The sequence below is a fragment of the Lissotriton helveticus genome, chromosome 1_1 (assembly GCF_964261635.1).
Source record: "Lissotriton helveticus chromosome 1_1, aLisHel1.1, whole genome shotgun sequence".
Taxonomy (NCBI): Eukaryota; Metazoa; Chordata; class Amphibia; order Caudata; family Salamandridae; genus Lissotriton; species Lissotriton helveticus.
The window spans coordinates 2,000,081,210-2,000,097,854 of NC_136057.1; the positions used below are offsets into that span (position 1 = coordinate 2,000,081,210).

Genomic DNA, 16,645 nt, shown 5'->3' on the forward strand with positions numbered 1-16,645 from the left:
CGGAGATGGGGTGACAGTGAAACCAGATAATGTTCTTTCTTGGTGGTGGGCTGCATAGTGGGTATCACTGTCTTGTGAGCGGGAGCACTTTCTTCCAAGATCCAAACTGTGACCATTAGCAAGAGGCTGAGGAGGGATGAAACGAAAAGTACAATTGTCTTTGTGCTATGCAGCTCGGCAGTGTTGGGGTCTTTGCGGTGGGTCTTCGGCTGTCCGGGATCTTCCATCACCTTCAAGAGGCTCGGTGACTGGCAGAACCACATACTTTGTCTGGCGTCTCTCCTGGTAGCCTTTGTAGTATTAGCTACCGAAAGGGAACATCTTTGGCTAGAAGGGAAAGTAGGGGCTTAACAATGAGACTAAAGTTCGGCAACCACTGTCGGGAGAATGAGGTGAGGCCTACCAGAGAGCGGTCTTGCTTCTGGCTCTTAGGGATGGGAGTGTCTTGGATAGTCTGGATTTTGTCAGGTGTGAGTTTCCTCCCTTCCTTTGAGGTGTCCTAGATATGTCACTTGGGATTTACAAAACTGCAACTTCTTTCGGGAAACTTTGTGACCATTCTCTGCAAGAAAGTGTAGGAGCTGGATGGTGGCTGTGACTGCAAGTGGAGTGGTGTCGGCTGCTAAAAGGATATCATCGACATACTGTATCAACACCTCTCCGTCCGGTAACTGAACTGCATCAAGCTGTCTTTTGAGCGCCTGGCTATAGATACTCTGGCTTTCGGTATACCCCTGGGGTGCTCTACAAAATCTATACAAGCGGGATTTTAGGGTTTATCTGAAGAGGTAGCGGCTGTCTGGGTGAATGGGTATGGAAAAGAAGGCATTTTTGAGGTCAATGACGGTGAAAGTGGTGGCGGAGGACGGGATCAGGGTCAGGATGGTGGTGATGTCAGAGACTACAGGGTATTGTGGCACGACTATCTTGTTGATCTCTCGTAGGTCGATAATGAAGCGGTACGCTTTCTCATCTCCCTCTCCTTGCCTTTTGATGATAGGCAGAATTGGGCTGTTGCAGATATTGCTTACTACTTCTTCTACTACTCCTGCGTCTACTAGCGACTATTATTTCAATCAGTGCTTTCTCACCTTCTGGTGATATCTTGTACTGGGGTACTTTCGGTAGGGTCGCGTCCTGTCGTACAGTCACATGCACTGGGCCTATCATCATTCGTCCTACGTCTGAGTCAGCTTTTGCCCATAAGTGCGAGGGTAAAGTATCAAGTAGGGACATGTCTGCGTCAGTAATGGGGTACATGTGTCGTGAAGGGCAAGATCTGAGTAGGCTGGGGTTGTCATATAGGATGACTCGGACTCCGTTGGGCGAACACCTGATAGCTGCTCGAAAATGCTTCAGCAATTCAAGACCCATAATGGCGTCTGGGGTATTGGAGGAGAGGAGGAATGTCGTGTCAGTGATATTGTTTTCAAGGTCAAAAGGGATCGGTTTGGACAAGGGGTTGGTAGAGGGCGTACCATCAAATCCTATTGATGTCACGTGTGAGCCAGATAAGGGTGCCCTTGGAATCAGTCGTTTGGATAATGCACTACGTGTTGCTCCCGTGTCTACCAGAAATGGAGACTTCGTGCCTAGGACCTTTGTGGTAACATAAGGGCCTTGCTGGTCAACATAGAGCTCGACTGAATCCCTCCCTTGCCCTTGGCAGTTCTATACAAAGTCGAAAGCGTTGTCGCAGTCAGATTGCTGGTACTGATTCTGTCGGGGATGGTCAAATGTATTCGTCCTACCTGGCCTTTCGTCACTAGCGTCGTTTGCGTATCCTCGTCCACGTCCTCTATTTCTCGGTCCATTCGCTAGTTCTCTTGTCTCTTTGTTCCTGTTCATGTCTAACAGGACGGGACATTGAGACTTCCAATGTCCGTACTCTTTACAAAATGCACATTGGTTCTTGCCTAAGTCTCTACGTCCAGCGTAGGGTACGGTGCATTGTTCCTGGGCGGTGGAGTTCTAGTAGTATTCTGTTGATAACCTCCCTTGTATTGTTCTTTCCCTATATTCACACCTTGTAATTGAGCTATCATAACTCGTTCCTTTAAATCTTTCTTTTTCCTTTCAGAAGCTCTATCGCTTTCGTTCTTCTGGTGTTCGTAATACTGGGCCATTTGGAGGATGGCCACGGGCTTTGAGGCAGCCCAACTGCTTTCACTAGTTTGTAATTTCTGCGAAACTTCCGGTAATAGACCTTTAATGTAATTCTGTACAAACAAGTGATGTCCGGTTGCAGTGGTCATATCCTGTCCACTGTAATCGGAGAACACCGTTTCGAACCGAGAGAAGTATTCGGAGACGTCTTCTTGGGGTTTCTGGCAGCAAGCTGTTACTATAGACCACTCTACCTTTTTCTCGGGGATTAGGGTCTTTACTTTTAGCACGATCTTATCTGGGAGGTCTAGTATGGCTTTCAGAGGTTTCTGTCCAGGGTTTCGTTGCTTATCTAGGGTGTCGAGTTGTTCCCAGGTATGTCCTAGCAGATCAGTGTGGTTGAATTTCTGGATTTGCTTCCACACATCAGCGGGCAGACATAGACATAGCCCAAAGAATAAATCAATATCGGCAAGGGTCATGATTGTCGATCCTAAAGCGGTACCCATTTCCGTATAGAACGCGGTGGGATTATTTCGCAAGTCCAGCAAGGATTTGCGGAACGTCAGTATGTCCTGTCTATCCCAGGGTTGATAAACCCAGTTGTATACTACTCTTCCTTTGGCGTCCTGATGATTTATGTCGTCATGAGTTCCCTGTCCTCTTGGGGGAACCCAGTAGGGGGCAGCTTCTTTTATGGGCATCATTTTGTCTAGTTTTTCTATCGGGGGTTTGACTACTACAGGGGTGGCGCTTTTGACTGTTCGTCCCTGTTCTATGAGGTGGCGGAAGACTTCTAAAGTGTAGGAGAAGAGTTCTGCTATGTCACATTCACTCTCGTCCCCTGTGTCCACCTTTCTATATAGAGTCATGAGTCGGTCAGGCCCTACATTGTTGTATTTTTCTTCGTACACTGTGAGGGTGTGATGACAAAAACGCTCAACGAAATGTCGTTTGTAATTGCCAGCGTAAGAGTTACACGTGTCTGTTATATATTCTTCGGCTTCTTTCCTATCAACTAAGGTCTTAACTATTTTCTCGATGCCGGCCCGTTCAGTTTTGCTCAAATGGGGAATTCTCACCGGTTCTTTCTATTTGGTTTCGATATTTTCTGAGGTGCCTTCTGACGAGGTGTTTTGCACGAGAGGCTCGGTCGGCGCGGAGGTTGTGGGTACCGAGGCCCTGGTGCTACCTTCAGTTAAGTTCTGGGGTTCTAGGTGCTGTACTAAGGGATGGGTTTGGGCATAAGGAGGAGGCATATAGATGATTGGGGGACCAAAGAGTAAATCATCGTCTTTTATTTGCTTCGATGGGAGCTCAGGGTAAAACGCTGGGGGTGTTCTGACAGGGCATTGGCCGGAAGTTTCTGATTCTCGTTCTTTTCTAGCTTTTTCTTTCCTTTATTTCTTCCTCTAACTTTTTACCAGCTAAGTGAGCTGCTTTTCGTAGCTCTTTATCGATCTTTGCTTCGTCTCTCTTCTTACGTTGCGTTGCTTCTTTTCGCCACATGCTGAGACTATCAAGCATGGTTGGCGTGGTTTTATTTTTGTGAAGGGCTATCTCTAGCGCTTCGATTTTTGCAAGGTCAAAAGATCCCATCAGTGGCCACTGACTTTCTCGATCTTTCTTAGTATTTTTATGCCATAGTTTACTGTAAGCTACGGCGACTAGTCCATATTTAACATACATGTCCTTATTAGGGGTGCCTTCCAGTGGAGCTGGATGATCTACCTCTAATAAACGATCCGGGTTAAACCAATTACCAATCAGTGGGGAGAAGATAGGCATGACGTATATCGGACAAGTGAAGATCTTAAATAATGGTGGACAAAGGTCCGCACTACCTGTCCTTCACTACCTGCAAAGACTAGACAGAATATTTCTATTCTTCGTTGTTTGCAAACAGAGAATATCTCAAAATGAACCAATATATCGATTAGCAACGGAGGTTAAACGAACCAATCAATGAGTAATACTAGTATTTTCCAAACAACCAATCAATCAATCAAAAATAGTTGTGCTGCACGACCTTACCCGGACCGTATGGACTGTTTCTCGTCTTCCACTTCCAGCACCCGATCGTCCTCTAATCTCCGTTATTGCCGCGGCACTCCTGTGGGATCCCAGTCAGGACCGTAGATCACTCGAGAGTGGTCCGTTCAGAACCTGTGAAGGTCGGATGATCGGCTGCCAGACGAGGGTCTTTCGGGCAGGAGCTCTTCCCGATCGTTGCAGTCGTTCACTCCGTTGTTAGGACCTCTCTCACTGGACCCACGTGTCGCTGATGGGCCCCGTGGTGGGACGCCAATTGTAGAATAAGCAGATTTTCTACAGATATCCTCAAGCACTGCTTGGCATTATTCGCCTCTAATTCATTCGGTAATTTATCAAATAAAGAGGCGGGCGCTGGAACTGGAAAGCAGGAAACGGGTTTATTTCTTCGAAGGAAAATACGTCTGATCGGACAAGCAGAGTGTCGTCTCTAGGGGCTCTGTCTGTATCTCTGCGGCCTGGCCTTTTATACACAATCTTAACTCTTTATTGCAGTGTAACACATTCCTGACATTACTTTGATGTACGTTAACCATTTCTGGAATCCCCACTTTAGGCTTCTTCCCACACATATTCACATAGTACATGTCCCCCACCCCAATCTCAATAGGTGATGGCTATCGCGCAGCTGGGCATTCCGGCAGGAGCTGAAATATGCGCAATCGGTCGGATCTCATGGGGTTGTCGCATCGATTAATTCCGGCTCCTTTGATGAGAGGTGAGATCCTACTGTACGGGGGCAATAAACTGTATCCGCAGGGGTTAGTTATGGCCTGGGATCGGATCGCACAACCAGGTGCAGGGGAAGAGGTTATCAAAGGGGTCTGTTCGAGCGCGAGGGATGAAAGGGCGTGTGGGTTCGGCACGGGAAGTGACTCCGGGGCAGGGTCGCGCTGAGGATGCTTTATGGTTCTAGCATGTGTGCTTGGGGGCTGCCAGTGCGCGGGGGATGATAGCGAGGTCAGGGAGACGTACAGGCGATCGGCAATGTACGAAGTGGCCAAGGTGTGTAAGATGGCTGCCGCTTACGCGCTCGTACGGGCCTAGGTTCAGACAAGATGGCGCCGGTAGTGTTCATATCGTAATCTAGTATTCCACATTGGTCTTCTGGTAATTTAGGTGAATGCTAGTTTACAAGAATGGCTTTACAGCACCTTCTTATTTTTAAGGCTGGACGCACTGCTGCACGCCTCACACTGCTGCACGCCTCACACTGCTGCACGCCTCACACTGCTGCACGCCTCACACTGCTGCACGCCACACACTGCTGCACGCCACACACTGCTGCACGCCTCACACTGCTGCACGCTGCACGCCACACTGCTGCACGCCTCACACTGCTGCACGCTGCACGTCTAACACTGCTGCACACCCCACTGCTGCCCGCCACACACTGCTGCACGCCACACACTGCTGCACACTGCACGCCACACACTGCTGCACGCCACACACTGCTGCACGCCACACACTGCTGCACGCCACACACTGCTGCACGCCACACACTGCTGCACGCCACACACTGCTGCACGCCACACACTGCTGCACGCCTCACACTGCTGCATTACTCACACTGCTGCATTACTCACACTGCTGCATTACTCACACTGCTGCATTACTCACACTGCTGCATTACTCACACTGCTGCATTACTCACACTGCTGCACGCCGCACACTGCTGCACGCCGCACACTGCTGAGCGCCTCACACTGCTGCGCGCCACACACTGCTGCGCGCCACACACTGCTGCGCGCCACACACTGCTGCGCGCCTCACACTGCTGCGCGCCTCACACTGCTGCGCGCCTCACACTGCTGCACGCCTCACACTGCTGCACGCCTCACACTGCTGCACGCCTCACACTGCTGCACGCCTCACACTGCTGCACGCCTCACACTGCTGCACGCTTCACACAGCTGCACGCTTCACACTGCTGCACGCTTCACACTGCTGCACGCTTCACACTGCTGCACGCCACACACTGCCTCGCGCCACACACTGCCTCGTGCCACACACTGCCTCGCGCCTCTCGCACTGCCTCGCGCCCCTCGCACTGCCTCGCGCCCCTCGCACTGCCGCACGCCTCGCACTGCCGCACGCCTCGCACTGCCGCGCGCCTCGCACTGCCGCGCGCCTCGCACTGCCGCGCGCCTCACACTGCCGCGCGCCTCACACTGCCGCGCGCCTCACACTGCCGCGCGCCTCACACTGCCGCGCGCCTCACACTGCCGCATTACTCACACTGCCGCATTACTCACACTGCCGCATTACTCACACTGCCGCATTACTCACACTGCCGCACGCCTCACACTGCCGCACGCCTCACACTGCCGCACGCCTCACACTGCCGCACGCCTCACACTGCCGCACGCCTCACACTGCTGCACGCCTCACACTGCTGCACACCTCACAACACCGCCACATCACTCTGGGACACCGCCACATCACTCTGGGACACCGCCACATCACTCTGGGACACCGCCACATCACTCTGGGACACCGCCACATCACTCTGGGACACCGCCACATCACTCTGGGACACCGCCACATCCCTCTGGGACACCGCCACATCCCTCTGGGACACCGCCACATCCCTCTGGGACACCGTCACATCCCTCTGGGACACCACCACATCATCACTCAGCACCACAACAGCATCACTCAGCACCACAACAGCACTGTCCTTGCTTGCTACCAACAAGCATTGCCATAGCCAATAGGAGTCGCATTAGGAAAGTGTAAGCTATTGGCTTTGTGAATAAAAATGCTATTAATTTATATATTTTCAAAGCCAACACACATTAAAAAAAATTGTCATTTACAATACCAATAGCTCACACTTTTCTAATGCGAGACCTATTGCATTGCAAATGCTTGTTACTTGCAGTTTAGGAATGTAATAAGGACAGCATGCCCTGTGCACCGATCGCCATTGCAAACCTAAAAAAACCTCAGGCTGCTCGGGAAGCTCTACCTGAACAATTTGAGCCTCAGGGATTGGAAGGAAGCCCTCTGGTGCAAAGCACCAGAGGGGTTTTCTAACCCTTCCCAGTTTCGGTGAATGGCCAGTAAATGCATTAGGGAGGGAGTGTGACCATTAGCCAATGGCCTCGGACTGCTGCACGCCGCACACTGCTGCACGCCTCACACTGCTGCACGCCGCACACTGCTGCACGCCTCGCACTGCTGCACGCCTCACACTGCTGCACGCCTCACACTGCTGCACGCCTCACACTGCTGCACGCCACACACGGCTGCACGCCACACACTGCTGCACGCCTCACACTGCTACACGCTGCACGCCACACTGCTGCACGCCTCACACTGCTGCACGTCTAACACTGCTGCACACCCCACTGCTGCCCGGCACACACTGCTGCACGCCTCACACTGCTGCACACTGCACGCCACACACTGCTGCACGTCGCACACTGCTGCACGCCTCATACTGCTGCGTGCCTCACACTGCTGCGCGCCTCACACTGCTGCGCGCCTCACGCTGCTGCGTGCCACACACTGCTGCGCGCCGCACACTGCTGCACGCCTCACACTGCTGCACGCCTCACACTGCTGCACGCCTCACACTGCTGCACGCCTCACACTGCTGCACGCCTCACACTGCTGCACGCCTCACACTGCTGCACGCCTCACACTGCTGCACGCCTCACACTGCTGCATTACTCACACCGCTGCACGCCACACACTGCCTCGCGCCACACACTGCCTCGCGCCTCACACTGCCGCGCCCCCCACACTGCCGCGCCCCTCACACTGCCGCGCCTCACACTGCCGCGCGCCTCACACTGCCGTGCGCCTCACACTGCCGTGCGCCTCACACTGCCGCGCGCCTCACACTGCCGCGCGCCTCACACTGCCGCGCGCCTCACACTGCCGCGCGCCTCACACTGCCGCACGCCTCACACTGCCGCACGCCTCACACTGCCGCACGCCTCACACTGCCGCACGCCTCACACTGCCGCACGCCTCACACTGCCGCACGCCTCACACTGCCGCACGCCTCACACTGCCGCACGCCTCACACTGCCGCACGCCTCACACTGCCGCACGCCTCACACTGCCGCACGCCTCACACTGCCGCACGCCTCACACTGCCGCACGCCTCACACTGCCGCACGCTTCACACTGCTGCACACTTCACACTGCTGCATTACTCACACTGCTGCACGCCTCACACTGCTGCACGCCTCACACTGCTGCACACCTCACACTGCTGCACGCCTCACACTGCTGCACACCTCACAACACCACCACATCACTCTGGGACACCACCACATCACTCTGGGACACCGCCACATCACTCTGGGACACCGCCACATCACTCTGGGACACCGCCACATCACTCTGGGACACCGCCACATCACTCTGGGACACCGCCACATCACTCTGGGACACCGCCACATCACTCTGGGACACCGCCACATCACTCTGGGACACCGCCACATCACTCTGGGACACCGCCACATCACTCTGGGACACCGCCACATCACTCTGGGACACCGCCACATCACTCTGGGACACCGCCACATCACTCTGGGACACCGCCACATCACTCTGGGACACCGCCACATCACTCTGGGACACCGCCACATCACTCTGGGACACCACCACATCACTCTGGGACACCACATCATCACTCAGCCCAACCACATCATACCTCAGCACCACAACCGCATCACTCAGCACCACAACAGCACTGTCCTTGCTTGCTACCAACAAGCATTGCCATAGCCAATAGGACTCGCATTAGGAAAATGTAAGCTATTGGCTTTGTGAATAGAAATGCTATTAATTTATATATTTTCAAAGCCAACACACATTAAAAAAAATTGTCATTTACAATACCAATAGCTCACACTTTTCTAATGCGAGACCTATTGCATTGCAAATGCTTGTTACTTTCAGTTTAGGAATGTAATAAGGACAGCATGCCCTGGGCACCGATCGCCATTGCAAACCTAAAAAAACCTCAGGCTGCTCGGGAAGCTCTACCTGAACAATTTGAGCCTCAGGGATTGGAAGGAAGCCCTCTGGTGCAAAGCACCAGAGGGGCTTTTCTAACCCTTCCCAGTTTCGGTGAATGACCAGTAAATGCATTAGGGAGGGAGTGTGACCATTAGCCAATGGCCGCACCAAAGGGGTTAAATTTGTAGAACAGTAAATAAATATTACTAATTCTTATGATCCCTATAAATGCTGGTCTACCAATTTCAGGAAAAATAAAACTGGTTGTAATAGAACTATGTTTAAAAATATACCACAAACAAAGGAGAATTGGAACGCAAAAATAGCTGAGCCCTTCAGTCCATTGCTCTTAAACAATGAATTAAAAACTGCTGAAAGTGCTTGTCTCACGAGAGCCATACATTCTTGTACTAGGCATAGGATACCGTGGGCCAGATGCACTAAGATACCGATTGCAATAGGTGTTTAAGAATTGGGAACAGACTTTTTGCAAGTCCTTTCTATTTTTGAGAACTAATCTATGTACTAATATCTCCGTTCGCATTCGCAAAATAAGTAACCATATGTGATTGCTGGAGGACATACCTAATTAATAATAAGTTCAACTGGCTACGATCTCAGGGATGGTGGCCATGAAGGGGCAGCAAACCACTATCCCTATGACTGCATTTCAAAATTGAAAACATTTTGAATATTTTAAAGGAAATTTGGTTGCTTTAAAAAAAAAAAAAGTCCGTTTTGAAAAACCAAAGTGAAAGAGGTCCAAAGATTCAGCTACCACCCTAAGTAGGGAGTCTGTAACTGTTCATTAGTTTGCAACCAGAATTACGATCTCAAACTATTAACTTTACCAACTCGTAAAATGGCTAACTAAATGAGAAAAGAGGATTTTGAGGGCAAATGCTGTGATTTCGGTTGTCACATGGCTGCAAAATCCCTTAGATTAGGGTTTACCAGTCTGTGGACTGTGACCCACTAGTGGGTCGCCAGCCGATTTTTGGTGGAGCACAAAAGTGCAAGCAATAAATAAAGAAGCTTTTAAATTCTGTATTCATCTTGTCACGTTTGCTGCACTTCAAGGACAAGGGCAGATGTCAGGCTATGTCTACTGACAAAGTGCTGCGTATTGTTTTTTAACGTGGGGATTGGTGTTTAAAAACTCAGCTCACTTTGCAGTCGGAGAAAGAGAAGTGAATTGTGTGACAATCTTGCTGAAGTATATGGAGGGTTGAAATAAATGCTGTAGGATGTCATTTTGTTTGTATCACACAAGCTATAATGTGAACTGTACACATTCAGCGGTTCGGAACGGAGAAATTGAGCGCTTTTTCGTAATTCTGAAATGTGATGAAGACAAAGATTTTAATAGGATCAAATCAAGACAGTTTACTTGAGGATGCAGAAATTATGAATATTCAACTAAATTAGAGTCCCACACATTTGTGTGAAATATAGTTTTGTCAGTAAAACTGTATGTCTTTGGAAATGTAGCAGACATTTCATTGGAAGATGCGCTGTCTGTAAATGACAGTGCTCTACTACACAGTGATTTAGTCTCCTGCCTCATTACCATGGTCAGGTGGGTTGTGAAAGTTTGTAGTTCTAAAAATTGAGTAATGGTTCTAATTTGTTTGGGGAGCTGTTGGAAAGTGGGTTATTGGTAGGGGCAAATGTAGGTCTGCCACTGGCAATAAGGCCACTAACACATGGTAGGACTCAGCATAGGTCTTAGAAAATTATTCCTATGCTCAACTCTTGGTAACGTGGCTGAGAGCAGACAGGCTTAACTTCAAAGACAGGCATGTAAAGCATTTAAAAACACCATTTCAGTAAATAATTAAGACACAACACAACACATAATAACACATAATAAAAATCCAACACCAATTCATAAAGATAGGAAATATTTTTATCTTTAAAATGACACCACAACATTCCAATGTAGGGAACCGGAGATATGAATTTTCAAATATCTAATAAAATATTATAGCACCATATTGTGATACCTGCTCGCGATAGACTGGGCCAAAGTCAAAGTTTGAGACCGGGCGCGATGGGGCCCTGAGCGGCTACAGATTGCGGCAGGTCCCGGTCTTAGTTTCTACCTCTGGACTTGAAAACGTTTCTGGAGCTTTTCTCCTCGAGGCCCCTCGAAGCTCCCAACCAGTCTGGATTCGGTGAGGGTTCGCCGGCTTGACTTGTGACGAGGTCCCGGTCAACCTCCCTGGAGCGGATTTTGAAAATTTCTAAAGATCGCTTCAGCTGGGCAACCCAGGAATTCAGGCCGACACGCGATGGAAGGCAGGCGGCTTAGCATTTGCGGTTGCTCCAGGTCACATTTTCTACGAACGGACGTAGAAACTTTTCCTGAGCTTTTTCTCGCTGGGTCTCTCGATGCTCCTCATGTAGCCGGATCCGGTGAGTGTACGCCAGCTTCAGATTTTCTCTAGTCCCGGTCAATTTCTGGAAGTTGGAGCGATGGAGCTTTTAGCGGGATGAACTTAGTTGGCTTGGCCTCTATGGAGCTTTTTTCAAAGTTGGTCCAAAGTTCTCCAAACTTCTTGAACTTCTTCCTGAAGTTCCTCAAGGGGTCCCAAAGTGTCTCAAACTCACTCCTAGGGTCTGGACGCTCCAAGATGGTCCTTAAAAGTGGAGGACTTCAGTTCCCACAATACACTAATACAAAACCCTTACAAATCCACTGATAGTTCTCCAATGTGGAGATTTAGTTGGTGGTGTTCCAAATGAGCTCTTTTAACCTGTAGCTTTTAGGGAGTCCACTCTTTAGTTCTTTTTCAGTAAGATAATCCACAGGGCTGTAGTTTCAGGTGGTGCAGTCTTCAGACGTCAGGCCTTAGAAATCTCTGCACAGCAAAACGTCTCAACAGGGCACTTCTTGCTTCAGTAAGTTTCAAGCAGCAGATCTGGAGTGCTTTGCCCCTCTCACATACTTATTCCAAGTTCTCTGGGTCATGCAGGAGGTCACTTCCGACCAAAGGGAGCAGGGTAACTCCTCAAAGTTATGATCACATCCTGTAGAGTGTGGCATTATTTTGTCCCAGGGTGCATCAAATCTTCCAAATACATAATGGCGGACTTTCCAGCAAGGAGGTAAGAGGTGGCTAAACACACCCCTAGGATGACTAATTTACTTACTCTCTCTCCTGCATCTGCTCATGCCTTCCTTAATCCTACCATCTGCCTAAGGTGGGAAGTTCAGAACTGTAAATGACAATGGTCTCTGCTCTCCCCTAGCATAGTTTACGACTGCTCCCCCTGGCCTGGCATTCTTATGGAACAGCACACTGCCCTGCCAGCAGAGCTGGTTAACCCCATGGGCTCTTTATCACCTCTTCAAGGCAGCCTGGCTAATCCACTTAACTCTGACCAATCAGGGAGACCACTGGAAGGCTGAATTTGGACCTACAAACAAGAAAGTCTTATAACTTCTTGTATGTACACTTTAGGAGAAATTCAACAATATGATATTGTTGGATTTATTAATACCATTCTAGGAAGTCTTTGAATGGGATTTCTATCCATCTCCTATCAATAGTTACTAATCATTAACTTTATACCATGTTACCATATGTAACAGGGGATTTGCAATGGGAAAAATGACTTGGGCCATTTTTCCAGCACCAGGACTTACAAAAACATATTTTATAAGTACTTGCCTTCTATCTACAGGAACCCCACCCCATGTGCAACTAGGGGAGACTTTAGGGGTTCTGAACCTGTAGAAATATTGCAGATTCTCCCTCTACAGTACTCCTAGCATCAAAGTAGAATTTGAGCAGCACTTTACCACAATGTGGGGAGTGAAATGTGAAATTTCACTTAACCTAGGCATATAAAAACTCGTTTTATAAGGGTGTACCTTATAAATAACTGAACCCCCACCTCTGGGATACTTAGGGGAGACCCTGGGGTCCCTAATATGCCAAAACATTGTAGGTTATCCATTTTTAAGTGCCCCAAACACCAAAGTCGAGTTTGGGCACAAATTACTTTTTAAAAGCAGTCCTGGCACCCAGGGCTGTTTTTAAACTGCCATACCTAAGGGTACTGGGGACTTCTAGGTAGTTTCAATCCCCCTGCCCTATTTTATACTAGGGGCCGATAGGGGAGGTCATGCCAATCACAGGGGTACCCCACCCCACCATACCATTGTGTACCCTAGTGTATGTAGGTGTTTTAACTGTATCATAATGTGTCTCAGCATAGCACTGGACCTGTCCCTGGTTAGGCAGAGCCCACGGTCAGTCACAGTCAGTTACCACCAGAACCATTCAGCAAGAAGTTGGGGGGTGCCCAGAGCACAGGATGGCTTTGCAACAGGAGCACTGCCTTAGATGATGGCACTTAAGAGATAACCGGCCAGAAGTTCTGTTTTAGAAAAATCCACTTGCTCCTATCTGTAAGGCAGTCTGCTGCTAAGAAGCGCTAATGTCGGTGCCAGACGGCCACCAAAACCACATTCTCTTCCTCTCCTTGTTTAAGAAGACTGAAGAGCTGATTTTCTAAATACTCTCTTACTCACTCCTGATAAGGTGTACAGACCTGCATATATATATATATTTATGTATAAACTACCTGAATGAACTTCGCTCCCCAGATTTGGGATGATAGTTTTTTTTAATACTTGACTAATAATTTCATCAAAGTCTCAATCAAGTTTTGTTTTGTTTTAATTGCTGTTATAATTTCCTTCCTACACATCGTTTGATGTGATATACTTACATATGACCTTGTTTATGTGTTTTAGGGGGAGAAAATGGACTGTGAATATAAAATGTAAGGTGGAATCGTATTTACTTCTATCTAAATGTATAAATGATTTTAATGATTTACATCTCAAATGTTTCATGTAAGCAAATTAAAACTTGGTAGTCCTTGGCCTTCAATTGTGATACATTTGATTGGTTGCTCAGCTCAATGTAGAAATGTAATGAACCTTGGGATGTCATTGGCGAACAGCACTATAGATTGATGTACGTCTCCTATAAATGTTCCTTATAGAATGATTGTGAAGATGATGGCGGGTTGGAGTCGAGGAATGGTATGACACAAGGAGACAAACTGCGTGCCTTAAAAGGCCGAAGGCAGCCAAGGTCTGCTACAACTGGGGCGCTAAGGTAATACATCTGATTTTATATTGTTTTTCTTCTCAGCATTATGTTATAGAATTGCATGAACTTTTATTTTAACATTATGAAGATAATCCGATTTAGAGGACTTAAAGGTTTATTTGCAAGAGTGTAGCAGAAGTAGCAGAATTGTTCTTCTAGGTAAAATAAAATGTTAAATATAGTTATATATATTGTATTGTATCGTATTTGCCTATCTGCCAGTCGTCATAATATAGGAAGTTCGGAATTATCTACTTTTGTTATTTTCTTCTTAATATCTGTTGCAACATTTGCACTACCATATATTGAGATGCAGAAAATGGAACACAGCCATGAACCACAAAGCATGTCTGTGGATTTTCTCAAATTCTCTTTTGTCACGTTTTACAATGCATTACTGTCTCCCCATTTATATGCAAATCAAAAGAGAACCAGTATGAAATTATACTAAAACAAAATTCTTCTTAAAACGTCTATTAATCTCTAATAATGTTTGGAACTTCAGTCTGCGTTTCTCCATTCATACCTACTTTAAGTACGCTTATTTGTATCCTAACACAGTACAAAATCTAACAATAAAAACGCAGATAATATCCAGTTAGATTGAGATGAGACTATTATATGTAAGTCCAAGAGGCCTTTTTTACAAAATAGATTTTTTTTGTTTTATCCACCCCTGAAAATATTTATTTAAAAGTATAGCAAAAAATCTGTTTTTGTATTTTATGATCATCCATTGGTGCTATCTGATGAGGTCACTATTGCCCTGTTAAGTCTCAACTGCCATGCAGTCAAACAGGAAAGACATCAGCTGACTGCTGAGTAGTCGTATGATTATAACAGAAAATAATGATTGCTAATGATTTTAGTCATCAATAACTCTACAATGGTTCTGTCACTGAACTGTTCGTGAACACTAGTCCTGATACATCAATTTTATCCCCAAGTGCACGCACATAGACAAGTCTCTTACAGGTGAACATTTTCAGTGAGTTCAGTACCGCTGGCAAGTAGCTTAAAACCATTAAAGACCTGTAGATTGACAGCTTTGAAACCTCTATTAATGTAGAAAAGAGTTGACCACATTTGTATTTGGAATATCTTTGTTCCCCAGCATTTTCAACTAGCTTAGTCAGTCATTGGGTGTGTTGTCTCGCATATCCACATAGTATCAATTTCTTTTCAAATTGCAGCAGGGGTGAAATCAACTCTGAATTATTTTGGAAAGTGCCCTGATATGCCAATCTATTTTGAGTAAATGTAACAATCTGGTTCCTATTAAAAGTAAAGGTCTGGAAAAGTAATTATGTGGTTACATTATTATTATTATTTTTTTTTTTAAATCTTTATTCGGATTTCAAAAAAATCCATAAAAGCACAGTTTTTAAAATACAATTCAGCATATTTAAAATTACAAGTACACTAGATGCAATAGATGTATAAGAATTGCATATTAGTCATATATTTCCATTATCAAAAATGCAAAGGAGATCAATAATCATTAAGAGTACAAGTAAATCAAGGGCATCCCATACTTCTATGAACATTAAAAATAACTTCTAGGAAAGTGCTTGTGCGGAATATGGCTTTAAATTGCACAGTTAAAGGTTAAGCATGCTTTACACAAACCTTTAGGCAACGTCGTAAGTAACAGTGTTCTAAAAGATCTAGTATTTACAATACATAAAGTTGTTATACGACGGTTTGGGACAATTAAAAGCCATTGAAAAACTACTGCCATTACTTAAATGGGGTCCTTTGCCCACTAGATTGTAGTCAATGCCCCGGGGACTAGGGGAAAGCATGTAGGACGTGTTAGGATAGAAATCATGTAGATTCCAAGTAGAAATAAGTCCATCGCCATTTTGAGATAGCCATGTCTGCATGTATGGCACAATGTGTCTGCTCCTAAATCGTATTAAGATCAAATCGCCCAAGATGTCTTTTTTAAGGGGTCCAAGCCAGCCCACCCTCCGGACACTTATTATTCGGCCATCAAGAGGGTAGGGCAAGGGTCTGTTTTTGGACAGCCAGAACTTGACCTTGTTCATGAGTTCATGTTGTCTCTCAGCTTTACCTTTCACTAGTTCGGGAACTCCCGAAAGAACAATTACAAAAGGGGCAGCTTCTGGAGGCAGATGAATATGGGAGGTACGCACATGTTGAAATGGAATCAGACGTGCTGTTGACAATTTCGGTGGGGCTTTAGGATTAATAGGCAACAAGGAGGTTGGAGTTGGCAATTGAATAGGCACCGCTTCATAAGGTGTGATCAGATTTGATGGGTTTAAAGGAGCAGTTATCGGCGGGCATTGGGTTGTTGCAGCATGGGTTGAGTGGTTCAGGAGACATTCAACAGAGTTCTCCAACCCCGT

General features: G+C 47.1%; 1 protein-coding gene across 4 annotated transcripts in view; it reads left to right on the forward strand.

The window, feature by feature from the left end:
• CDC14A (cell division cycle 14A) overlaps positions 1-16,645 on the forward strand; it is a 436,445-nt gene that overhangs the window by 353,065 nt on the left and 66,735 nt on the right. For all 4 annotated transcript variants that reach the window (XM_078644521.1, XM_078644501.1, XM_078644511.1 and 1 more), the window contains one exon: positions 14,161-14,276. In XM_078644521.1, coding sequence (XP_078500647.1) covers positions 14,161-14,276 — 116 coding nt within the window. The remainder of the gene's footprint in view (positions 1-14,160; positions 14,277-16,645) is intronic.